This window comes from Mustela erminea, chromosome 13, assembly GCF_009829155.1.
Source record: "Mustela erminea isolate mMusErm1 chromosome 13, mMusErm1.Pri, whole genome shotgun sequence".
Classification (NCBI taxonomy): domain Eukaryota; kingdom Metazoa; phylum Chordata; class Mammalia; order Carnivora; family Mustelidae; genus Mustela; species Mustela erminea.
In genome coordinates this window covers 82,308,618-82,333,929 of record NC_045626.1, presented here as the reverse complement: position 1 = coordinate 82,333,929, position 25,312 = coordinate 82,308,618, and the positions used below count along the sequence as shown (strand labels likewise).

At 54.6% G+C, this 25,312-nt stretch overlaps 2 protein-coding genes across 8 annotated transcripts in view; one reads left to right on the top strand and one right to left on the bottom strand.

The window, feature by feature from the left end:
* The window catches only part of TPCN1 (two pore segment channel 1), a 65,293-nt gene extending 59,006 nt beyond the window's left edge, over positions 1 to 6,287 (top strand). Inside the window, exon 30 of the transcript XR_004278070.1 lies at positions 6,271 to 6,287. The gene's annotated coding sequence lies outside the window, so the exon portion shown is untranslated. The remainder of the gene's footprint in view (positions 1 to 6,270) is intronic.
* On the bottom strand, positions 50 to 24,627 carry SLC8B1 (solute carrier family 8 member B1). Of its 7 annotated transcripts, XM_032310593.1 has the most exons (19): positions 23,619 to 23,839; positions 23,113 to 23,260; positions 22,580 to 22,821; positions 21,696 to 21,948; positions 19,819 to 19,959; positions 16,398 to 16,550; positions 16,239 to 16,291; positions 16,050 to 16,107; positions 15,794 to 15,899; positions 15,537 to 15,704; positions 14,523 to 14,630; positions 13,347 to 13,400; positions 12,962 to 13,092; positions 11,007 to 11,148; positions 7,820 to 7,941; positions 5,890 to 6,043; positions 5,065 to 5,145; positions 3,324 to 3,391; positions 50 to 1,175 (listed from the first exon to the last, which is right to left on the bottom strand). In XM_032310593.1, the coding sequence occupies exons 4-19, from the start codon at positions 21,864 to 21,866 to the stop codon at positions 978 to 980; spliced, it is 1,908 nt and encodes a 635-aa protein (XP_032166484.1). In that variant the 5' UTR covers positions 21,867 to 21,948; positions 22,580 to 22,821; positions 23,113 to 23,260; positions 23,619 to 23,839; the 3' UTR covers positions 50 to 977. The 7 variants fall into 7 exon arrangements, with proteins under 7 accessions (XP_032166484.1, XP_032166483.1, XP_032166482.1 ...); XM_032310592.1 differs by lacking the exons at positions 22,580 to 22,821; positions 23,619 to 23,839 and adding an exon at positions 24,604 to 24,627; XM_032310591.1 differs by lacking the exon at positions 22,580 to 22,821 and having other exon boundaries at positions 23,619 to 23,838.
* Positions 24,628 to 25,312: the final 685 nt, after the last annotated feature.

Here is a 25,312-nt window from a genome sequence, read left to right as displayed (position 1 = left end):
ACCAACCCCTCCTCCCCCGGCCCAGGTAAGGAGGAACCAATAAGAGCTGGACACTTGAAATATTTATTAATTTTTTCACTGGAAAAAAAGACATTTGAATCGCCTCGCTGCTGCTGGCAGAAGGCAGTCAGGCAAACTGGAGAGCTGCTTTTTGAAAAGGCAGCGGGAAGGCACTGGGGAGCACCCACTCCGTCCTCCCTAGAGCTTCCAGGTGTTGGCACCCCGGCCCAGGGCTCCCCCTGAGGTAGGACAGGGCATGGTCCAACTGATGCCTGTTGCACAGCTGGGGAAAAACCCAAGGTTCAGGGTACAGAGGAGTCTGCCAGCAGCCAGCAGGCCTTTCTAGAGGTAGAGGCTAGAGCTGTGCCATCCAAGCCAGTGGCCGTAATTGGGCCAGGGCCATAGGCTCACATTTTGGAGCCATTCACTAATGCATATAATAGAGGACCTGTTTCTTTGGACTTTTATTAACATGGCGACTAGAAATTTCAGAATTCAGTATGGGTCTCACATTCTAGTTCTGTTGGATGGTGCAGCTCTCAGACTCAGCCCGGGATGGCCTGCCGCTCACTGTGTTCTGCCCACCCTCTGAGATGCCCTGTCACCCTAATAAGCCCGGGCTTGGCAGCGGTTTGAGTGAGCCCTGAGGAGAAGATGCAGGAAGGCAGCAGGGCACGGCTACAGGCCCTGGAACACTCCACTGCCCTTCTGGCACCAGCCCGGAAGGCACTCAGCCTCCAAGAGGCTCCACAGATAAGCCAAGAAGGCAGAAGGAAGTCTACCTTCTGTCCGCAGCTTTGTCCACAGCACAGCCTCGTCTCCGATGTCCCAGAAACAAGGCTTAGCTGTTGTCCCTGCGCAGGGCGACAACCAGGAACCTCCAGCAGAGGCAGCCGTCCCCCCGCAGACTGACGTCCATCTCGCCACCTGCAGTGACACCTCCCGGCCACCAGGCGGCCCCAGGTGCAAGGCGGCACTCAGACACTTTTCAAGCGAATCACCCCAAATTCCGTCAGCAGGGCCACCACGAGGAAGCTCCCATAGAAGAGGAGCAGGCAGAAGCCGTAGACTCTGCTCAGCTGGAAGCACTGCAGCGGGACCGAGACCAGGGAGCAGACAAGGCTGAGGCCCAGGGCGCCCGCCAGGACCCACACCAACAGTCCATCTGGCTCCAGCTGTGGGGGGAACGGGGGAGGGGGAAGAGGCTGGGTCACTGCAACCACCAGTCGCCCGTCCCTCACTGGGGGCCAGTGCAGGACTTCCGACCCCTCTGGCCACTCCCCACCTTGAAGTTTCCTGCTTCGAGTGCCCTAACTTGGGGTCGCTTGTCATGCGGCCCTGGGACGCTAACACAGGCAGTGACATACACACAGATGTAGAAAATTCCTCAAGCCACACAGAAGAGTCGACAGTGAAGTTGTCCCCTCCCCACTTCCCTTCCTTCCACACTGGGGACTGTGCTGGGTGTGTTCCCCGCACCATCTACGCTCTCATCTTCCCGCCCGCCCGTGCGGGGAGCGCCATGACCCCCAGGACACACACGAGCAAACTAGTGAGCGAGGGACAGAGCCCAGATGGACGTCCAAGCTCTGAAGGACACCGTCTCCTCCTCCCCACACCGTGGCGTGGCTGCACACACTGAGCGGGGGCACGCATACACACACCAGACTGGCAAGGCAATTCGGAAACCAGAAATGGAGTCGTGCACTGGGCAGTGTTTAAGAGCTGCCTGTGTTTTCCACCCAACACAACCCACGGCCACCCTCCCCGATGGCCTTCCCGGGTGCCTTGTGCCTTACCTAACAGTGGGAGCATTTGGGACACTCAGTACAAAGGCAGTGGAACACAGACACACGCATGCACGCCCGCACACACACCCCACAAAGAGCAAGAGGAAGGAAGAAATAGAACCAGAGGAGTCGACCCTAAAACCTCATTATCTGCAACTGCCTGGGAACCGATAATGAAAGGAGCCTACTAAACCCGTGAAGAACATAGACAAAATTTGCAGATCATGTTCACCTTTTAGAAAAGCAAACTTTCCGGGTCACCTGGGTGACTCAGTCCGTGAGGCGCCGACTCTTGGCTCTGGATTTCAGCTCACATCGAGATCTCAGGGTTGTGAGATCGAGCCCATCCTTAAGAGTCTCTCTCTCCTCGGCCCCTCCCCCGCAAAGACTGTCTACTTAAAGAAAAGCAAACTTTCCGAGCAGTAAGTTAAGTTCGTAACTATTTGTGGGGGGGCCTGGCCACTGCCAAACGCTGGCCCTGTGTCAGCTAATTATAAGCCAGCCACAAGTCATCACCATTGTCACCATCAAGAGCCGAGAGAGAGTGGGTGACTGTTCCTGCTAACATTGCCATCTTTCGGCCTCACAGGACCGCAAGTGCACTCGTGGGTTTGGGGGGAGCCTGCCAGCTGTCTCCCAAGGCCACGACCCCTCCCCATCCCCATCATCATCGTTCTCTTGTTCGGGCTCTGAATTCGGGTCCTTCTGAACAGAAGTGCCCAGTGTGTGACCCAGTGTGATATCTGAGACCAGCAAAGTCCCCTAGGAATCTTGACTTCTCTAGAAAATCTGGAGTATCTGGCCACACGAGCGCCCCCCCACCCCCGCCCCACCGAGTCACCTGCATGTTTCGGTTACCTTCCTGGCCCCGGCAAGTGTTAGAACAGAGGGGGTCTCAGGCGACCTACCCTCATGGTCCCCAGGGAGCTTATTTTAAAATGCAGGTTTCCAGGCCCCCTCCCCCTGGAATGCCTGGGACTGGAGGTCTCACGCACCCCCAGGAAATTCTTGGGCATCGTGGGAATTGAGAACCTCTGCTGAATGGGTCTCAGAACCTTCTCCAAATATGCCAGGCTCCTGCCTGCTGGGGCTCCTGCAGTCCCTCATGCTGGTCTGTCCTGTGAGCAGTGCTAAGACAAGGTGTTCGGCCTGGCCCTTACCTTATGCGTGCTGCCCAGGAGGCCTGCGGGGGGGCCCTTCAACCCCACTTCACAGGCAAGGAGACTGAGGCCCAGAGATGTCCTAAACTCACCCACAGTCACACAGCAAAAGACTTAAGTGATGAGACCATTACCTAAATCCGGGGCCTTCCTGCCCGTTCCTGGAAGCTACGTCCTAGTTACTCCTGAACTTATAAAGAATATATATTTTCCACCCTCTATTCAAGATATTTTTGGAACATTCTACAGATCAGGCTTGTCACAAACTCAGACAACGCCCCTCCCCGGCAAGCATAGGCCGCTGAGATGTGAATGGTCTCAGGGTGGGACCCCACGAGAAGGGGGCCCCTCGCAGGAGAGTCTGGCCACTCACCTTCACCTCCGCCGCGGGGCTCCTGGAGATCTGGAGCAGACAGCCCAGCCCCACTCCCACCAGCAGATCTGTGGCCTGGCTCAGGAAGTTTGCTGGAACAGCAGCCCCCCCACGCCAACTGCACACCCGTCAGCTTTGCTTACGGTCTCTGCACCCCAGCCCCAAAACTCCCTCTCTGAGGAGATCCTGCCCAGTGTTAGCCCTTTTAGGAAGGCGAGTGTCCACTGTGCTTTCGGCACTCGATCTGTAAACAGGGAATGAGGTGACAGAAGGAAGCACTTGGCACGTGGTAAACACTCGGCTTCCCTGCAGCTAGGTGAGGTGACCACCCACCGTCCTCTGGGGGACGGAGCACAGGTCAAGGCCATCTCTAGGTATTGTTCAGGGGACCCTGGTCCAGGCAGAGCTCTTTCCTTCTCATCCCAGCCTGAAGGATCGGGGGAGGCCAGAGCCTGAAAGCCGGGAGCAGGTCTCAGTGGGGGCAAGGGGCCCCAGAAAGCCCTGTCCAGCCGGGGAGTTACACACACCAGGAACGCCTCTGGGCCCCACCCATTCAAGCTGGCCATCCCCCTGGCACTGGGCTTGGCCCACATGCCCTTGCATGCTGGTGCCTGGGCACAGAGGCACTCTAAGGGCTTTCAAATACCCCGACTTTATTTCACAACCAACATCATCTCCCACTTGTTGGATACAGAGCCTGGGCCAGACACGGTCCTGGGTGCTGTGCCCCACCGCCGATCATCATCCCAACCCATTCTGAACGCACAGAGATCACCGAGGGGCAGAAAGCAGGATGTGTGCGAAGCCCCAAGGTCACATACTGGGGACGTGGTGGCGCCGGACCTGGGACCCAGGACCAGCTACTTTCAAATCCCTTTCTTTTCTCAGCCCCAGGCGGCTTGCTTGTCTTTGTCTTCTCTAGATAGAACAGGGGGCAGCAAGTTGCAGCCTGCAGCCCCTCTGGCCCGCTGTCCACTTTCATAAAGTTTTATAAATAAAGTTTTATTGGAACATTTGATGAGTGGCCACGCCCACTCATTTCTGTATTGCCTATGGCTGTTTTCACACTATACAGTGGAGTCAAGTAGTCACCAGAGAGGTTGGTATGGCCCACAAAGTCTAAAATATTTACTCTCTGGCCCTTTCAGAAAAAGCTCGCCAAGCCCTAAAATCTATAGACCATGACATCTATAAGCAGGAGGAAGAGGGTCTTCCTCAGTGCCCTCAAAAACTCAGCATGGGGGCATCTATGAAAAACACCACCTTGGGGCACCTGGGTGTCTCAGTGGGTTAAAGCCTCTGCCTTCAGCTCCGGTCATGGTCTCAGGGTCTTGGGATCGAGCCCCGCATAGGGCTCTCTGCTCAGCAGGGAGCCTGCTTCCTCCTCTCTCTCTGCCTGCCTCTCTGCCTACTTGTGATCTCTGTCTGTCAAATACATAAATAAAAATCTTAAAAAAAAAAAAAAAGAAACATTAAAAAAACAAAAACAAACAAACACCGCCATCCACCGAGTGCTTGCCACGCATTTCTGTCACCTCATTCAGTCCATACAACAACCCAGCTGTGGTTGGTCCTCTCAACATCCCCATTTTACAGATGAGGAAGCTGAGGTCCCAGCAGCTGTGTCTCCTGTCCCAGGTGTTCCAGGAAGGAACACTCCCCAATCCCGGGAGTGGGGCATGGAGCACAGCCATGGCCCTTGGAGCCCGTGCCGTGGGGAGGGCAGCCCCACAAAGGATACTCAAGATGATGCCGCCGAAACAGGCTGAGAATGCCATCCGCGGGTAACCCTGGCGGGCCAGTGTGAAATCTGAGAAGGCATCTGCAGGGAAATGAGACCGCTTTGAATGATGAGTAGTTCCTCCTGGCCCTCTTGGGTCATTCACTCCTTACTGTTACCCACAGTCATTCAGTCAACAAACACAGATGAGTGCCCATCTGGGCCTTGCAGTAGCTAGCTAGGTGCTGTGGCCACAGCATCCCATGACACAATTCCCTCCTTGATTCTTTCTACCCCATTCTTTCCCACTAGGGGCAACTCTGGGATGTGACCTACCATTACTGCTAGCATGCACAGCACATTTATGTAAATTTGGAAAAGGTGCCCAAAAAGCTCAGTGGAAAGAGAGCTAGATTTCAGCCCCCCTGACTCCTTGTCTGAATGTTCTTGTGCAGTGCACAACTTAGCCAACCCTACCTGACAGCTACAGTTAGAAAAGGGTCTACTGGTGTATCCATGAATGCCTACATATGTCACACACCCATGTACACATTCAGCATGGTTGGCTGCAATAGGCTCCATGTCCTGCCTGAACCCTGGGGAGGCAACTGTCCACACAGCAGAGAGTGGGGAAGAGGGTGGGGCCTATCTAGTCCCCTGGCCTGGATATAAGCCAGACCACCTCAACCCAATGCCCAGTGATGGTCATTCCAAACAACAGTGGGCCTGAGCTCGTGCTGGGGGCAGGTGCCCCAGATGGCCCTGCTCACGTGCACTCTGGCTAGGGGAGCAGAGAGCCGTGATGCAGCTGCACTCATCCCAGAACCCCAGCTGCCCCCGAGTCACCTCCAATGCTGTTCCCCCAGGCCAGCAGCGTGAGCCCCAGGACAGTGTTGCTCAGCCGGAAGACCACTCCCAGGGTCCGCAGGATGTTCACCACCTCTGTGGCTGCCGCATTGATCCACAGGGCGCTGGTCAGGAAGCCCAGGAAAGCAAAGAGCTGGGGAGGGAATGAGTGGTGACGGGACCACGGCCAGTCCCCAACAGGGATACAGTCCCCAAAGGCACATGGAAACATGGCTTCAGTTCCTCATCACTAAGGCGGGATGATCACGGTACCCACCAGATTCTTGTGAGCAGAAATGAGTTAACAGATTCAGAGCTGGCAGTGCTCGGCACATAGTAAGTGCTCCGTAAAATGTTAGCTCGGCATTACTCTTCTGTCAGGGAAGAGTTCCAGAAGCTTCCCTCAGCTTCCAGGCTAGGGACCAAATGCTGTCCCATGACCACAAAAAGAAACTCCGTGCCCATGAGCAGTGATTCCCCATCCCACCCAGCCTTCCTCCAGCCTTGGCCCTCCACTACTCTGCTTCCTGTCTGTATGGATTTGCCTGTTCTAGACACTTCATACGTGGACTCACACCACGCGTGGTCCTTCGTGGTGGGCCTCTCTCACTCAGCGCTGTGTCTTTGGGGGACGTCCGTTGGGAGTGGGTGAAGTACTTTAAAACCCAGTAAAAACACTGGCTGAACACTATTTCCCTACATCATCAATTGGTCGAAATTTGACCTGCTTTGGGTTGACACACTCAAGAATTTCTCAAAATAAAAGCTATAGTTTTTTTTATCAATACATAGCAAAAAAAAAAAAATTAAACTTGTAAGTGAACTTCGAAGAATACATTCTAAACAAACTGCCTTAAAAAATTCCTCAGCATGGGGGCGCCTGGGTGGCTCAGTGTGTTAAGCCACTGCCTTCGGCTCAGGTCATGATCTCAGGGTCCTGGGATCGAGCCCCACATTGGGCTCTCTGCTCTGCGGGGAGCCTGCTTCCCTTCCTCTCTCTCTGCCTGCCTCTCTGCCTACTTGTGATCTCTCTCTGTCAAATAAATAAATAAAATCTTTAAAAAAAAAAAAATTCCTCAGCATGCTGCAGGGTGGAGAGAAGGGGGAAAAATAACCCCACGAACACTGGACAATTCCATCCTTGGAACGTGGCTGTGAGACACGTGGGTGCATCCTCCAGAATGAGCAGGAGAGAGTCTGGTAATTGTTCAAAAAGTGAAACATAACATCTGTCCCTGCAGTTTCACCCAGGAACGCACCCAAGAGGAAGGAAAGCCTATTTCTAGACCCATGTGTTTACACAAACGTCACAGCAGCGTTGCTTGTTAACAGCCCCAAAGTAGAAACAACTCGTGTCCACTGCTGGTGAACAGATAAACGAAACGTACTGTCTCCATAACATGGATCGTGTTTGGCCATGAAAAGGAGCGACTCCCTAATCCCCGGCTAGTGCACGGGATGACCCTGAAAACATGAGGCAAACTCACAAAGGACCACATGTCGTAGGATCCCATTTCCATGAGAAGTCCAGAACAGGCAACTCCACAGACACAGGACACAGGTGGGCGGGGGCTGGGGGCTGGGGCAGGGGAAGGGGACCGACTGCTCATGGGTGTGGGTCTTGAAATGCTCTCAGACTGATGGTGGTGATCGTGGCAAAACTCTGTGTATATAACAAAAACCGCTGAATCCCACACTTTAAATAGGCAAATTATATGTATGGTATGTGAATTACATCTCCATAAAATGAAGCTGTTACCAAAAAAAAAAGGATCTTTAAAAGGAACAAAACTATCCTCTAAAGTGGCCTTAAAGACCAGTCATTATGGAAAGTGATTCCCGGCCTGTCTGCCCCTGGGGCACAAACAGGACGCCCTCCTGGGAGACCCTACTGTCCTCTTGCCCCACTGTGGGATACTGGGGATCTTACCCAGTGAAGCCTGGGGGGCTCGCTGTTGGATGTGGCAAAAAAGGTCACCGCAGCCACGGCCGTGCCCGCAATCACCACGACGGCCCAGACAGGAAGGAGGCCACCTATCTCATAGACGCCATCTGCAGAAGGGCAAGAAGGGGTAGGGGGTGCTGGTACTTTCCACTGCTTCAGCTTGGCCCCTGCTCCTGGAGGGCACACCCCGTCCCCAGAATGAGTAGGAGCGCCTGGGGGAGAGGCCCAGGGATAAAACTCATTTACAAGTGATTGTTTGAACATAAAATGTCCCCAGTGCTACCCTGGGCACTTGAGGGGGACAGAGAAATTAAAGACAGAGGGCTTGCCCTGAAGCTAGCCACACCAGAAAGAAGGCAGACAATGTGAAAGACAGACTCTCCCCAGCCTTCTGCTAGGAGACCAGGATGGGAATAGCTAAGCCCACTCACCACCACTGTCCTCTCTCACGCCCACGGCAGACATCACTAATCAACCATCATGCCGATGCCTCTTCCAACTGAGCTTCAAGGCAGCACCCTCCAGCCAGGCATTGCCAATGGATGGGCATCGCTCCACTAAATGAACCGTACAGTCAAACCCAACCCTTACCCACTGGTCCTGGAGCCCAGCACCTGCTCTCTTGATAAGACCACTCCACAAAACAACCCATTCAAAGTTATGAAAGTTCTGGGGCCTCCTGGGTTGGCTCAGTCAGTTGGTTAAGCATCCGACTCTTGATTTCAGCTCAGGTCTTGAATTCAGGGTCATGGGATTGAGTCCCGCATTGGGCTCCGTGCTCAGCGGGGAATCTGCTTGAGATTCTCAGGCTCCCCTTCCCTCTGCCCTTCCCCCACGCCACCTCCAGTCTCTCTCTCTCTCTCCAATAATAAATAAATCTTTTAAAAAAAGTTATGAAAATTTCAGGGGCTTCACATCAAAACATGAAACGGGGAAAACCCTATAGGCAGATGGCACACTCTAGAATTCTCCACACACAACCCTTTCCACCACCAGGGAGTTAGTACTGGTCTCAAAGGCAGTGGATGGTTTGGCTGCCCAGACCCCTGCGTCCAGACTTTCCTCTCCTTCTTCGGTCTAGCTCACTGGCTCTCCAGTGTCAGTGGCATTAGAATTACACAAGGGAGCTGATACACCGAATTGTGTCCACGATCCATTGTGTGTGGATCTCAGGAGGTCATTTTGACTGGACGTGGTTCGGACCGGGTAGTGCCGGCTTTGGAACCTGACACCTGAGCGAGGGGCCTTTTCTCTGAATTTGCCATGCCTGTTCTGGGGGAGTTTCAGGAGGCGGCTAGGGTGCAGGGTGGTCGGGAAGGGCTTCTTTGAGTGCTGAGGATGTGCGATGACACGTGAACAGAGAGAGGGTACGAAGGCCACAGGGGAAGAGGAGAGAGCTGGGTGGGAAGGAACCAAGCAGGTGGACGCCGGCAAGGACAGAGAGCAGGGAACACAGCTGTCTTAAGAATGGCCGGGGCGGTGTGGACTTGGACCAAGAGGTACTAGGGAGCCATGGAGGTCTTTGAGTGGAGGAGTGACCACAACCTCGGAAAAGCAGCACTTTAGAAAGATGGCTCTGGGTGTTGCTCAGAGAGGGAGGAGACTAGGAGGCTCTGCTAGCAGACCCGATACCCCCTCGGGCAGGGAGCCAAGTCCAGGGCTCAGCCCAGAGGAGGGTCATAAATGCTTTCGCCTGAAGCAGTAATTCCCCAGTGGGGACCTGCTATCACCAGACGGTGCTGGTATGTGGGCAGGAAACTACACCGTGCCACTATCGCATCCTAGGTGAGCGATTTCTCCTTTGTAGGAAATCTCCTACAAAGGTGCGAATAGGTCTGCGGCGTCTCTAACCCCTGCTGCACACCCTATGGAACAGAGACTCCAGGCTCAGATGCTTTATTTTTATTGTATTTATCTTTGCAGTTACCTTGAATTTACTGGCAATGAAGCCACTTTCCTATTGGTGCAGTTCAGTAACTTTAAAAACAGCGGATTCAAGAAAAATGTCCATGGGAATAGTCAACGATGGGAGAAAAGTCAAGCGGCTGGGTCGTGAATGACAGATGCTTGGGGTCCACTCTTTTAAGAAGCCCCAGAGGTGACAGTGAGTCCCTGGCAGTGGCCTGGCCTACGAGGCTGGGTTCATCCACTCAACAGGGAACGGAAGACTGATGAACCAGACAGCTGGAACCCCTAAGGGGCGCCCTTCTCAGCTCTGGGGTCACCCTGGGACCTGGTGGGCTCTCTCACAGTGTCCCCCCGCCATAAATCCAGGAGGGGACCCACAGAGAACTTGCTGACCCTGTTAGAGCCAAAAACACCACGGCCAGCCATGCACTGGCCCCCAGCGCCCGACCTCCTCCACCTCCCGGTGACGCCGGGGGACAGAGAGGAGGGGGCAGCGTGAAACACTAAAGGCAGACAACAGGAAGAAGCCCGAGCAGCGGGAGCTGGGAGGTGCCTGACAACACTGGGCATTTCTTGAGCCAGAGCAGGTCAGAAAGGGCAAGGACAGCCTGGAGCAGACAGAGAGAACTGCAAGGACAGCCTGGAGCAGACAGAGAGAACTGCAGTTCCCCAGCCGGGTACCCCAAGAGGCGAGGGAGGGGACTGCCCTGCTGCGGACAGCGGGACCCCCACACACCAGGGGCGCCCTTCTCAGCGCCAGCCAGTTCTGCTTTTGGGAACGCCGCACCCGCATTCTGATGTGAAATCTCCTAATATTTTTTTTTTTTAAGATTTTATTTATTTATTTGACAGAGAGAGAAATCACAAGTAGGCGGAGAGTCAGGCAGAGAGAGAGAGAGAAGCAGGCTCCCGCTGAGCAAAGAGCCCAATGCGGGGCTCGACCCCAGGACACTGAGATCATGACCTGAGCCGAAGGCAGCGGCTTAATCCACTGAGCCACCCAGGCGCCCCATAATCTCCTAATATTTTAACGCAGGCAAGTGACGGAGGGCTGGACCTGGTCCGAGGGCCACCAGCGTGCTGCTCCCACCCGCGGCTGGCAGCACCGGCTCGACTGAGTGTGGGATGCTGGTGCCCCTTTACGGCACAAGCATATGTTAAGTGCCCGGGATTCCACCGCAGGCCCAGGACCCCGTGGTGCAGTTGAGAAGAAAACTCTGGAATGGGGGGGGGGGGTGGGCTGGTCTGGGGAGGGGATACTCACAGGCCCCCGACTGCAGGGTCAGGACCAAGACCAGCGGGCTGGTGACCAGGTGCAGGCAGTTGAGGGGCCGTTTCCAGTTCCCGTCCTCTTTGTCGGGGTCCACAACAGGGACCGTGAGAAGCAGCAGGAACTCCACGGGCAGCTGCCAAGGGAGCCAAGGCAGGAGGGTGTCACTAGGGAGGCCCGTGTCTGGGCCAGCCACCCCCTGGGCAAGGTTACCCAGGAATGCAGTTGGTGTGGCTAAGGCCCCGGCCTTGGGCAGGCCCAGGCCCGGTGCTGCCGGTGGTCTCCTGCTGCTGCTGCAACCCCAGCCCAAAGCCAGTGCCTTCCAGAAACACAAATCTATCCCCTCCTGGCTCTGGGGCACCCCTTGGCTGGTGGCCCTGGTCAGTCCCAGTTGTGCTTCTGGGATCACATCTCCTCCGACTCTGGCCTCTACCCCCAACCCCTTCTTTTCCCATAAGGACCCTTATGGGTACATCAGGCCCCCCTGGGTAACCCAGGAGATGCTCTACCTCCCCAGACCCTTCATCCCACCTGCACAGCTCTTTTGCCAAGAAGGTAACAGAGTCATGTTTCTGGGGATCGGGACCTGGAGATCTTGTTGGGGGCGGGGGGGGTTGGCGTGACTCAGGTGACCATGGTCCCTCGTCCACTAATCCTGACCTCAGCCCCAGATGTAGGAACTATGGTTTTTCTCACCTTCTGGAAAAAGGGACTGAGGTTCAGAGAGGTTAAGGAACTTCTCCAAAGACACACAGAGGGTATGTGAACTGGGATCCAGGGCCAGCTCCGATGGACTCCACACCTTGCGCTTTTAGCCAATAACTAAATTAATAATCCCATGTATGCAGCGCTCACCACACGCCAACCACAGAGACATCATGGGTTTGGTTCCAAACCACCTCAGTAAATGCGGGTCCCAAGACAGCAAGTCGAACGAATTTTTCGGCTTCTCAGCCCGTAGAAAAGTGATGTTTACGCTACGCTGTCTATTAAGAGTGCTGCAGCATGGCGGCCCCCCAAAATATCTACATTTCCTTAATTAAAAAAATATTTTATTGCTAGAAAATGCTGTCAAGCAGCCGGGCTTCCAACAAGCTGTCATCACCGTGCCCAGATCACCACAACCCCCAGAGTAGCGGGGAAAAGACGGAAATGTGGCAAGAAATTCCAGCAGGTGACATGGGGACACGGAATCAGTCAATGCTTTTGGAAAAGCTGTGCTAACATGACAACTAAGCACAGGGTCCCACAGACCCGCAACCTGTAACAGACACAGTGTCTGTGAAGCTTGGGGAAGCCAAGTGCAATGAAACGAGGCATACGCCTGTTTGGCACCATACTCAGCCCATCACGTAGTAGCTTTTATGAAATTGTTACGATTTAATCAAACCGTGATAGGCCTGATACCATTCACAATTCTTCAATCCCTTCCTAGAACAAAGCAGTCCCCTCCCTTGCCTCTTCAATCCCTTCCTAGAACGCCCATGTCCTTTGTCAAGTGATTAGAGGCTGCAGAATGTATTTTCCTGCCCTACTGACGTTGAACGTGGCCACGGGCCAAGCTTCGGCTCATGGGCAGTTGGTGAACGTGACCGGAGTAGGGGCTTAAAATGTGTGCGCAAAGTCTGTCTTGGCCTCTTGTGCCAAGACAAGAACACACACCCCCACCCCAAGTACCCAGTAGGCCCGGGATGTGCTGCTGGGCAGACTGGAGAGGCTCCCTCCCCTCTCCCTCTGTCCCAGATGCAATCCTTCCTCCATGCAGCACAGGTCAGGCCATCAGCCAAACTATGACTCCGTTTCCCCATCACGTGCCATGTAATCTATTCTGAAAGGGTCTCAGCAGACCCTGACCCGTCCGCTCTCACTGAGATAGAGAAGATTGAGTGGCCACTGTCCTTTGTTGTCATGGAGCCATGAGTCTGGTACCAGAGTCCCCCCTCTCCTACCTTGAACACCTTGAGGGCCCTCCAAGACACTGACTTGCTCCTCCACTTCCTGTAATCCAGGGGGTTGAGGGCATGGGCCAGGATCTGAGCCGTGGTCTCCTGATAGAAGAGCAGTGGTCGGTACTCTTCACCTGGGTGTACGAGGGGGAGAGGGGCAGGTGTCCCTGGCTGGCTCAGCGTCCAGGAGACCCTCTCCCTGCCCCCTGGTCCTCCCAACCCTCAGGAAGAAGGAAAAGCCCAGGGCCTGGCTTGGCTGTTGTGCAGTGAGAGATGGGGCTGCTTCGAAACCTCATTCCTGGGCCCTCGATGGCCACCTCTCTCCACCCCTCTACCCCCAGCCCGGCCCTGGTACCCCACCCCAGCTGGGCACAGAGTCTAGACTCACTGTAGTCATAGCTGTTGGAAGACACGGGCTCCTCCTCAGAATCTGAGAGCATTTCTGTAGGAGAAAGGGGAGTTTCACATGAGCCAGCTAGGGAGCCCAGACCCGCCCCCCACCCAGACCCCTTGCACCGTTCCCAGGTAGGACAGCTCTGGGACAGGGCCATTTTCAGGGTACAGGTGTGTAGGTCCTCTGGACCTTGGCGTTCTCAGCAATCCCTAGGCATGCTCGGAACTCTTACCGAGTGAGAAAGTCTAACTCAAAAAACACCTTCACATGTAATGCTCTAGCTATAAAGCTAATTTAATAAGTGCATTTAAAGATAAAACTCAAACATTGGCAGACTTCAATTTTCTTTCCAGAATTTGGAGCCCATTGTATTTTTCTTTTTCAGTCTGAAACTTTTCTTGGAAGTCCTCGGGAATGCTACATCCTGAGCCCAGCAAAGAGGGGCCTTAAAAGGACTATTGTCTTCCTCATCGCTATCCCTAGTCCTGCCTCTGTGTGACCTTAGGCCCTTCTCCAGGTCTCATTCCCCCTCTTCCCCAGCCTAATGGGCTATGATGGGTCTAGAAGACGGCACAGGGCTGATGTGTGCTGAACTTGGAAGGTTCAGTAGACAGAGGAGAGGAGAGGAAAAATCACGGAAGACTTCCTGCAGGGGGAGTCACCGGCACCTGTGTGTTGTTTATGGGGATGTGTATATGTATATGTACCTGGGTGTGTTGTGTATCTATTTGTATATATATGTATTTGTATGACTGCGTGTTGTGTAGATGTGTGTGGACATGGATTTGTATATGTGTGTGCTACTTGTGTATGTGTGTTGGTGTGTGCACATATTGGTATGCGCATACATGGGTGCAGAGGCATAGGGAAGCATTCAGGTTTGAAGCCAAGGGCAGTGGGGAGCATTACTGGATGTAAGCAGTGACAGATCCGAGACAGATGTTGCCCTGGAGAGAGCACGGAGGAGGAAGAGCCAGTGAAATAGGACACACGGATGACGAGGCCTCATCCGTCAAAGTATGCAGGTGGGACCTTGGCACAGAACAAGTAGGAAAAGTTCGAAGAGACAATCGACAATGACGTTGGCCTCTGGAGATGAAAAGCAGTCATGAAGGGTGCACAGGGAGTCAGCCCCCACTGGCCTCGTGGGAACTCAACTCGGACCCCTACCTGGAGTGCCTGGCATGGAGTAGACCAGGGACCGCCTCCGCTGCCATCGGTAGATCCAGGTGCAGAGAACCACAGTGATCACGTAGAACACGTACAAGCCCAGGTAACCTGCAGACAAGGGTGCAGGCTGTCACCAAGTGGCATCCCGGCCACAGCCCCAGACAGCAGGTACTGCCCGTTCTCCTGCTGGTGTCTGCTGGTGGTGGTCTGTGTTAGCCCAGCCCAGTAGCAGGTGGGAAACGGCCACGTCTTAGAGCCCCCAACCTACCGCCTTGCTTTTCCTCGGCCCATCTTCCCTTCCTGCCCTCCAGAATTGGGCAAAGAGGTAACACCGGGCACAGTCGCCTGCAGGACCTGATTCAAGTGCTAAGGGCTGGAGTCCTGCTCTAAGCCCTGAGAAGCTCAGCCCCACAGACCGCAGCCCCCGAGCTCTGGTGGCACTGGGTTTGGTGAGAAGGGGCCTGGGGACAAATCAGAATGCAGCAAGGGAGAGTCCGTGGTGCTTTTTCAGGCTGCCTCCCTGGTGTGGTGCCCTGTCTCTGGCAGGACCTGCGACCCTCTGTGGCTGTTGCCTGCTCTTGGGGACACCAGTTCTAGGCCTCTAGTCCTCGCTGGGCTCCAGCCACCATCCCCTCGCCTCTCAGGGGCTCCTATAGTTGCCCCTGATCCCTGGATGTCCTGGCATCCCTTGTGGGTTTCCAGAACCCCGTGTGAACTGTTTCTCTGTCCACGTTACTTGAACCACGAGTGGATTGTGTGCACTGCAGGGACACTGGGGGCCACAGTCAGCAACCCGGCCAGAGTGCTTGTTAAAATGGGACACTGAGAAAATCCAGAACATCACCCCGGGCTCGCCCCAGCCCCCTTTGTTTATCTGAACCGCAGGTTCCCTTTTTTGGGCTCAAGCCAACGGAGAGGTTTCCCTCCTTCAGAACCGGAAGTGACACTGTGCCCGGCTGGTTACCCGCTCGCGTTCCCTGGTGCCTCCCACCTGCCAGCCCTGCGGCTGCTCACCCAGGGCCCATGGCAGCGTGACCCTGCCGAGGTAGAGTGCGGTGAAGGTCAGGAACACAGCCACCATGTAGAAAATGATGTCTCTGAGGAAGGGCCTGGAGGCGGCTGTGAAGGGGCGCAGGATGGCTATGCCGCCGGCTACCACGGTGGTGACCAGCACACCCGCACCTGGAGGAGAAGATGCCGAGCTCAGCCCGCCCTGCCCCCACCCGGCTGCCCTCCTCCACCTACCCCTGCTGCTCCAGGTCCGCTCTTACCAAACAGCGCCCCAAAGGCCAGGCCGGCCGTGCGCGGATCCGAGAAAGCCACCAGGGCGCTGAAGATATCGGGTGCGCCGTTCCCAAACGCCAGGAAGGTGACGCCATGGAGGAAGCACATCAAGGGGACACAAAGCAGAGGCCCCCGCCTGGCCAGACCTGTCCTGGGCCGTGAGCCACCACCACCCAGTCTCCCAGACTCCCCTCCCACAGCCCTCCTACCCTCCGGGGTGCAGACCCGGGGACAAAAGGATACTGCCACATTGTGGGACAGCTTGAGCACGGTGGAGATGGCTGACAAGTTAGGGCAGAAACTATGGAGAGAAAGCAAACAGGGTGTGCCTTCACGGCCACCCTCCGCCTAAACATGGGGTCACCCCAGTGCCACCCTCCCAGGGACTCCGTTCCCATCTATAAGCTGGATGGGAGCCCAGGCCACACTCACAACTTTGCCGCGGTGACTCCCAGAATCAGAAACAGGTAAAGCAGCCAGAAAGCCTGGGAGAGGGGGGCGGGGTTGGGAGGGGGCGGTGGGACTGTCAAGTCCAGCCTGGGCCCCCAGCCCTGCTCCCTCACACCCCCCTACCCCGGGGCAGGGCCTCACATAAAGGGTGACAGCCAGAGGGAGGAGGTCAGGTGGGAAGTAGCAGAAGACGCCTTCGAGGTAGTTCAGGTAACCCCCTTCACTGCGGCAGTCAGGGGTGGTCCGGATGAAGGGACAGCGGTCAGAGACGTTCAGGCCACACACATCACGACACTGCAGCGAGGGAGAAAGAGGTTCGTCAGGGGTCGACCCCCTGAGGGCACCTGGACCAGGACCGTCTAAGTAGCTAAAGATGACCTCCTTCTGCCCAGCCCCCTAAGCCCCCCACACCCTCCAAGGGCCAACTGTTTAAAATAGACTTCTTTATACAAGTCATTCATGAATGTGTTTCTCTTCCCTACCCTCCACAATCCCACCTTTCTCCAAAGTTCCCACCACGATCAGTTTCCAGAGTCCCATTACGGGCCTAACGACCTTGCACACACACCTTGTTATACAGCTGGTTTCGTTTTACAGAAATAGATCCCTCTTAACTCTCTCGTTTCTACAATTTGCTTTTACCACTTCACATATATACCACCCATTAAGATACTGGTACACGTAGTGAGGAAGAAGGGGATCAAAGTCAAAGCACGCTGAGTCATTTCCATATGCCAGGCACAGGACTAGGAGCTTAAAATGTATCTCAATTAAGTTGTCCCACAGTCTTGCAAGGAAGTCACTATTATCATACCTCCTTGACAGAAAAGGAGACAAAACAGTGTCCTGGGGTCCACTCCGTAGTAGACAGGGTCAGAACTGAGGTTCTAGGGCTGGTTTGAGGTTCTAGAACCCTGTCTTAACCATCAAACGCCCTGTGGATACCCTATGGTCTTTTTAACATTACTACAGTATTTCATGCTCTGAATGATATGGGGGGCGGGGTAATATTTCCCCACCGGCGGGCATACAGGCAAGTCTGATTTTTCAGGAGAGCCAGCAATAAACATCCTTGTGTGGGACTCTCTTGAGTACATATGAGAAAATTTTGAAAAGAGAATTCTAGAAGTAAAAGTGCTGAGTCAGAGTGCATCAGAGTCTGGGTTCCTCCAGGAGCAACCTGAAGACAAGGATTTACAAGGGAGTAAGTATGTATTTGGGAAGTGTATGGAATGCAGTCGCCACAGTGGGGCAGCAGGAGAAGGAGGGGAAAGAAACAAGCGCGGCCAGAGGCCAGGCTGGAACTGTCCACGTTGGGCTGGTAATCCCAGGGGCAAGGGAGCTGCGGTATTTATACACCAACTCCTACGAGACATCAGGAGAGGATGCTGGTGGGGGTTGGGGGTGGAGAGGTGCTAGTTCCCCAGCACTACCCACCTCCCGTGTTTATGGGTGGTTCTGGAAAAAGATGCTTGCCACTAGAAGTCAACAGAAGCCCTCCCAAAGGGTAGTATACGAAGGACACGGGCAGGGCCCTGACGGCACTTCTTGCACTTAGACACTTGATGGGTTTTGCCAAAATACACTCCCGCAAGCCTTACTTGTACACACTGGCACCAGCCCCAGCAAATGGGATTCCACACCTGCGCCTGCCCCCCAAGTCTTGTGCAGGCTGATGTGGCAGGAATCTTCTTGCCGTTCAATTGCAAGTCCCTGATTATCTGTCAGTGCCCGTCTTGTGGTCATTTGTATTCCTTCTTCGAGCTGCCCCTTTTCTCAGCTGGAATGTTTGCTTCTTCTTATTGACTTGGAGACGCTCTCTATATAATGGATATTTGTCCTTTGTCATGCCACGCTTGTGCTTAAGCACTGTCCTCCGCCTGGAATGTCCCTCCCCCTTTTCAAACTTTCTGTTAAAAGCTTTGTAAATACCAGCTCACACCCATTAGGATAGCTACCATACAAAGCAAACAGCGCTTGAAACTAGCAGGTATTGGCCTGGATAGGGAGGACTCAGAGCCCTCGTGGGCTGTTGTTGGGAATGTGAAACGGTGCAGAGCCTTGCCAAACAGGACGGTAGTTCCCGAAAAATCAAGAAAGAGCGTTAGTCACCAGACAGGGAGTGCTGCTGTCTGCTAAGTATGAAAGCCATTGGAACATCACAAGGGAAAACACCATTTTTCCTTTCTTTTTTAAACCTGAGAGGCGGGATGTTAACAGGCTTATGGTCATCATTCCCCAATAGATGTACGTTAATTCCTCACTTACCACAGTGCAGGATGTGAACTCTATCTCAATAAAAGTGGGAAAACATAGAATTACCCTATGATCCAGTAAATCCGCTTCTGGGTTGAAACCAGAAAGAACGGAAAGCCAGGTCTCAGAGAGAAGACACGCACACCCACGTTCACCGCGGCACTGTTCGTGACAGCCAGAATGACTAGAAGCAGCAAGTGTCCCCCATGGGTGAATGGATGAACCAGAGGTGGCACATCCACACCGTGACCATCATTCAGCCTTCAGAGGGCAGGGAGTTCCGACACGTGCTACAACACGGGAGAACCTTCTGGAAGCCATAACTGAAAACATCGTGCTTAGTGCAATAAGCGAGTCACCAAAAGACAAATACCCACTAATTCTGTTTATAGGAGGGACCTGGACTAGTCAAATCCACAGAGACAGAAAGCAGAAAGCGGGGATGGGGGAGGAGGAAATGGGGAGTTCTTATGTACTGGGGCGGAGCCTCAGTTTCGCCAGGTAGGAAAGTTCTGGAGGTGGATGGCGGTGATGGCTACAGCGGCGTGAAGGAGCTGATGCCACGGAACAGCACACTTGAGAAATGGTTCATGAGGGAGAATTTCAAGTTATGCTGGTAAATTTTAAGTCATGTCTATTTCACCCTAATTTCAAAAGAAACTACTTTGTCAGATCGTGGCTCTGTGATCCTTTAGCCCTCTCTGAACTCCCACCAACACGACACGGGGTGGGGGTGGGGGTAAGATTTCTAGATTCTGAGCCCCTGGCCATCGCCCAACCCTGGCCTGTGCCTCTCTGCCAATGTGACACCGAGCCCGCTGTATTGAACGTACCTGCTGTCGCTTTGGCCCGCTACCCCACTCCTTCTTTGTCCCCCTGAATCCACATTCATCCTCCAATCCTTAGTTCCCCAGATGCATCCTCCAGGAAGCCTTCCCTAACCGCCTCCAGCCCAGGGCGGATCCCCCAGTTATAAACTCTTGTCACTCCAGGTCCCCTCCTTCCAAGCACTTATGTGTTTTGATATCCCCAGTTATTTGTAGGATCATAGACTTGTCCCGTGTCCGCCTCTCCCACCAAAGTCTTGCACAGTGCTGGGCACACAGTCAGTCCTCATAACTGTTTTGCCACACATTGTGCTGGTCACCATCTCACTGAGTCTTCATGACAGACCCAGAAGGTTGGTACGATTCTGTCTACTTAACAGATTAGAAAACAGAGGCACAGAGTGGCAAAGTGACTTGCCCAAGGGCACACAGCCCACCACTGCTAGGTGCTTTCAGACTCAGCTCTGCCTGAAAGTTACCAGCTGAAGCTCCTGGGGAAACAGCCAAGTGGGCAGGGGTAGCCTCCTCTTCCTGTCTGCCTTCCTTCCTGGCTCTCCATCTTCAGGGTCGGCCAGGGAGGATCCAGGGAGACGCTCCCACCCCAGCTTGTCTCCATTCCCCTGACAGCAGAGTGAGCCAGCAAATCAGGTCCCCGAAATCAGCCCCATCCCAAGGGGGTCATGCCCTCCCCACAAGGTCCACAAGCACCTGTTCGCAGCTCTCTGCCCTCGAGTGGCACAGTCATAGTGGTCCTGCTCTGCGCCCGGGGTGGGTGACTTTTCACCTCTGCCCCATTCCCTTCTTATCCTTTTCCCCGAGTCACTAAGGACACCCAGGGAAATAGCTGACCCTCTCCTGGCTCTGGCCAGCTTCCCGTCCCTAAACCTTAGTACCCTCATCTCTAGCATGGAGATGTTTTTACCCATCTCGGGAGGTATAGGAGAGAATTTGTTGAGCTTGACACGGGGCTGGCCTGAGTGCTCAGTAACTCAGAGGTTACCTGGAACAAACAACAGATTACCTCGGTTTTCCTACCCCCAGGGAGCATGACCCTCTTTGGAGAGGCACCAGGGAATTTAATAACCACAGTGACCATAAACCACTTTCCCTTCTGTAAAATGGGCATAATTACCCGTTCAGCCTCAGAAAGTAGGCATGAAGGTGCTCTGCAGCCCCATGAAGTTGGCTTGGGCACTTACCACTCTCAGCCCTTCAGTTCGAGAGGGAGGAGTTAGTTTTTCCGTTCTCCTGGGAATGGGGAAGGCTGGAAACTCCAGCCCCTGCACGTGGAATGGACGCCTGGGGGTCATCGTGAGCAGGCCCCTGCCTTCAGTCTTTAACTGGGGATCCGCTGTGACCTCTCCTCTGCTTACAGACATCAGGATGGCATGATTCAAGTTCCTGCAGCCTGTCTCAACAGCCTATGGGAAGAAGACTTCCTGCCTCTCACCCAAGTGTCCCCATTTCTCCTCCCTCCAAACATCCAAGTCAACAGCACCCCTTTCTCCCCAGAGATCTCCTTTCTTCCAGCACCATGCCCTTCCCTCTAATCCCTCAGTACATTCCACTCACTGTGCCCCCAACATTTATCTCAAAACCCCCCATTCCTTTCCTATCCCCCACAACCACCACCACTCTTCTAGATACATGCAACAGCCCCCCACTGGTCTCCCTGGTGGGACCTTCACTCCTCTAAATCCATTCTTCCCAGAGAAGCCACAGAGCTCCTTTGAAGACATAAATCAGCCTTTGACATTCCTCTGCTTAAAACTCCCCAGAGGCTCCCAACTATTATAAACAAATATCATCTCCTAGCCTCAGCCTATAGGGCCTTTTGTAATCTGGCCACTACTACCTCTTCATTCTCATCTCTTAATATTCTCCCCTCGCTCACCCTGTTCCAGCCATTCTGGCCTCCTCCATGCTCCAAGAACATACTACGCTTGTCGTTGCCTCAGGGCCTTTGTGCTTGCTGTTCTCTCCCTGGAATGTTCTTTTTCCAGATGCCTGTATAAGTGACTGACTTTTTCTATTCAGGGCTTGGCTCAGAGGTCACGTCCACACAGAAGCCACCTGTGACCGCCCACTCTGAAATATTTGAAAATATGCCCTTCCCGTCACAGCTCCCACCGAAGAGGTTATTTGCAAACCACTTAACATCTTACCACCTGAAATTTACATGTTTGCTCCACTACTTGTCCTCTTAGAAGACTGTTAGCTCCATCAGATAGGAATTTTTGTCTATACTGTTCCCTGATACACCCCAGGGTTTAGCTCAGTGCCTGGCACATAGTAGATGCTCAGTAAATATTTGCTGATTGGATGAATACACCCCTATCTGATGCCGGCTTCCTACCTGGATGCTCACGTCTTCCATGGGGGTCTGGTTCACACCTGAGGCTGAAAACTGGGAGCTGATGTGGACCCCTATAAGTGGGCCCCTCGTCCCAGACACCATCTCCACCATCAGCAGCCCCACATAGAAGAAACTCAGCAGTGAGTACAGATACAGCTGTCTGCCAGCCATCAGACCCGGCGGAGCCTGGCCCTCACTCTCTGCTTCCCCTTCTGCCGTGTTTCACTTCCAAATAGCCCGTCACTCCAGTGGCCTGCAGAGAGTGAGGTAAGAAGGAGGGTCAGGGTCACCAAAGAGCCTAGGCCCTAGCAGGAAGGGACTGAAGATTTTTTCAGTTGAAGAACTGCCCCGCCCGCTAACCCCACCAAAGGAAAGCCAAATCTAGAAACTCATTCTAGATGGAGGCTCTTTGGAGGGTCTCAGGGCCCCCGCTCATTCAGTATGTAGATTAGTTATGCCCTTCTTCCTAAGGACCCCCCCCCATAGTGTCTCCATGGAGATGCAGGCCTCTCCCACCCACACCCCTACCCTGACACTGGAATATCAGGGCTGGAACGAGGAATCCTGGGACTCTAGAAGAGACTTCAGCTCCGGGATCAGCTGTGGGAAATCAATCCAGGAAGTAGGCAGCGGTGGGGACTTGGCAAGCCCTCGGAACAAAAGAAACCTACTTCTGGGGGTGGACGTGGCCTTTGGGCCACCAATTTGAGACGACTAAGCAATGCTGTTCTGTGACTTCCAATGAACTAAGCACTTATCATAGATGACCTCATTTAATTCCCGCAACTGGCCAAAGGGAGGTACTATTATTATTTCCATTTTACAGATGAGCAAACCTGGGCACAGGGCCAGGTCTGTGTCCTTACTCAGCTGCTGTGCCTCACCTCTCTCTCATCCAGTCCTCAGGACAACTGTGGAGATGTCCTCGTCTCCACCTGTCTTACAGAGGAGGGAGCTGGGCTCCGAGGAGTTCCCTAACGTGCCCAAAGTCACAAGGCAAGGAAGTCACAAAGTCAACAGCAGATCCTCCGATGGGGGAGTCAAGGCCCAGGGGGAAGTGAATTGCTCAAAATCACACAGCGTGTTAGCAGCAGAGCCGAGCTGGATTCTAGCATCTACTTTTCACCTAAACACCAGGGCAGAACCGGCTTCAGTCCTTCCAAAGAAATCAAACTGGGAAAAAACCCACGTCCTTGGCACACCGACTTCCTTCTTTTGGCTCTGCCCCACGTCGTAGATGAGCATGTTTTATTTTGGCATCAACAGAAACAAAGTCCAGAAAACGTTATTTTTTTGGGTCATTCTTTGCACAGTTATTTCTCAATGACCTGACAGGGCAGGGGCGGGGGAGGAGGCTCCAGAGGAAGAGAAGGAGAAAGAGGGGTAGACAAGGCCTGTCCTAGCTCTCTTTTCTCACCTGTTAACTTTCCCCTCCTCCTGTTTCCCGGAACTTGGCACCGATTTGGACCCAGACACTCCAGCTTTCCAATTCAGTCACAGCCCAAATTAGGAGCTGTGCGGCCTCAGTGAGGTCACTTCACCTCTCTGAGCTTCTGATTCCGCATCTGCAAAATGGAGACAAATCCTGGCCCATCGGGGCATACAGTAAGAGCTCAATAAATGCCTGCATCTGTGGTGTGCCTCCTCTTTACTGGCTGCCGATTTCTTGCACTTATTCACAAGGGAGCATTTATTGAGCGCTTCCTGTGCGCCTGTCCCGAGCTCAGAAGACCTGCAGTCCCGATAGGAAGCGGCGGGCGCAGGAAGTTGGGGCTGCAACCCCATCTGCGGCCGCACTTTCTAGGTGCGAGACCCCGAGAACATCAAAGTGCAGTTTCCCAATCCTTGACGGATGTTGAGAAGTTGAAGTCCGGGTGCCCGGCCCTCAGGCGGCGCCCTGGCAGACGAGGAGACTCCCCTTACCTCGGGCGGGGCCTCGGACCCGCCAACTCCGAACCTCGACCCCGCCGGGCCTCGAGGCCCTCCCGGTGCCCCGCCGCCGGTAGGCGTTGCCAGACCTTCCGTGCTACCAGTAGCCGCGGATCCGGGGGCCCAGCGGGTGGCAGAGTCCCGGGCACTTTCCAGGCCGAGTCGACCTGGGCGGGTCCCGCTTCGGCCCTGCCCTCGCTGGCCCTGCCCAGTGACACGCCCCCGACGGCTGGCCCCGCCCCCTCCCTTAAAGGTACAGGCTCCCGGGAGGTCCCGGGACTGTGCTCTTTCTCGCAGTCCGGAACCTGTCGGTTCGTGCGGCTGAAGCAGAAGCTGAGATAAAACCTGACGGGTAAAGATGGTAGGAGGCCAGAGAAGGGACAGTTAGAGGATGAAACTAGGGTATTATTCCCAGATGCTTTGGGAATCAGCGGTGATAAGGGACGCTTGGTAAAGTCCTAGGAGGGGGTAGGTCCTGCCTCACCCACAAATATTCCGGCGGTCCTGCCTGTAATGGCCCTGTTCGTGAGACCTCCTAATTAAGGCCAGCCCTCCGCCCCGTAGCAACGCTTTTAGAAGAAAAATATTGCAAACAGATCAAGACACGGGAGTCGATGCTGCGCTCGTACCCGCCTCCCGGATTGCCAGGCTCTGGGGAGGCTCGGGTTCCCGCCGTCTCCCCGTGCGCTGGGCGGTAGGGCGGTGGGCTGGAACGCAGCGGGGGGCTGACGTCCCCTCCGGGGCAGCCCCTCAGCCGGACCCTGCTTCCTCAAATGTACCTCCGACGCCTCCGCCCAGCTCTGGGGCCGCCCCGCTTCCCCTTCACCTGCAGGCGGCTGCCCCACTCCAGCGGGCGTAGCCCCTCAGCTTCCAGCCCTCGCGCCCCTTTCGGACTTCATCTGGTATCCCCGCCGCCAGCCCCCTCCCGCGCTGGCCGGGGAAGGCTCCCCATTCCCCGAACACCCTGCTGCATACGTACACCGGCTGCACCTCTGCTCCTTCTGAGCTCCCCGCCGGGGAGGCCACACTTCCCTTTTTCCACCCGATAAACTCTTACTGGGGCGCCCGGCCCAGCTCAAACGCCGGTTCTCCACCCTCCCCGCCACCCTCCAACGCCGCCACCGCCCCCACGCTCCCGGGTTCCTTACCTTCAAAGAGAGCATACCTCTCGTTCCCCACTCTGGGTCAGATGACACTGCGGTCTAGAGCATGTTCTGTTTGGAATCTCAGACCATCTGGTTTCTGTGCAAACTTTGGTAAACACACTGAGCCTCACTTTCCTTCCCTGAAAAATGGGGATAATAGCACCTACCACGTGGGGTCCCCGCAGGATGAAATCCAGCACTACGTGTAAAGAAAGCCCTGGACCCCATGCTGGTGGCTGAGTAAATACTCCCTCCGCGGAAGGCATGGTTACAGTCATTATTCCATGCATTCTGCAATTTGGGAACCTGCATGCCTGATACCCCATCAGCGGGGAGCCCATCAGAGCAGGGCGAAAGCCAAGCTCACTTGCACGCCTGTTCAGGCAATGAGCACAGGGTGCCCGCAGCTGTGCGCCGCAATGACTGAGCCCGCTCTGGGGTGCGTCTCTCCAAACTTGCTGAGTTTGGAGCCAAAGTCCTTCCCTGAGGGGCCCTGACTGGTACTCAGTGGCCCAGCCAGCATAAGAACTCAGTTTCACCATC

Coding starts and splice junctions, on each gene's coding strand:
- SLC8B1 (XM_032310589.1), bottom strand. CDS start 20,718: ATGTCTGTAAGCAGAGGAGAGGTCACAGCGGATCCCCAGTTAAAGACT. Junction 11,149..12,961: donor GGGCCCTCAAGGTGTTCAAG/GTAGGAGAGGGG, acceptor CTCCCTTGGCAG/CTGCCCGTGGAGTTCCTGCT. Junction 5,146..5,889: donor CTGGGGGAACAGCATTGGAG/GTGACTCGGGGG, acceptor ATTTCCCTGCAG/ATGCCTTCTCAGATTTCACA.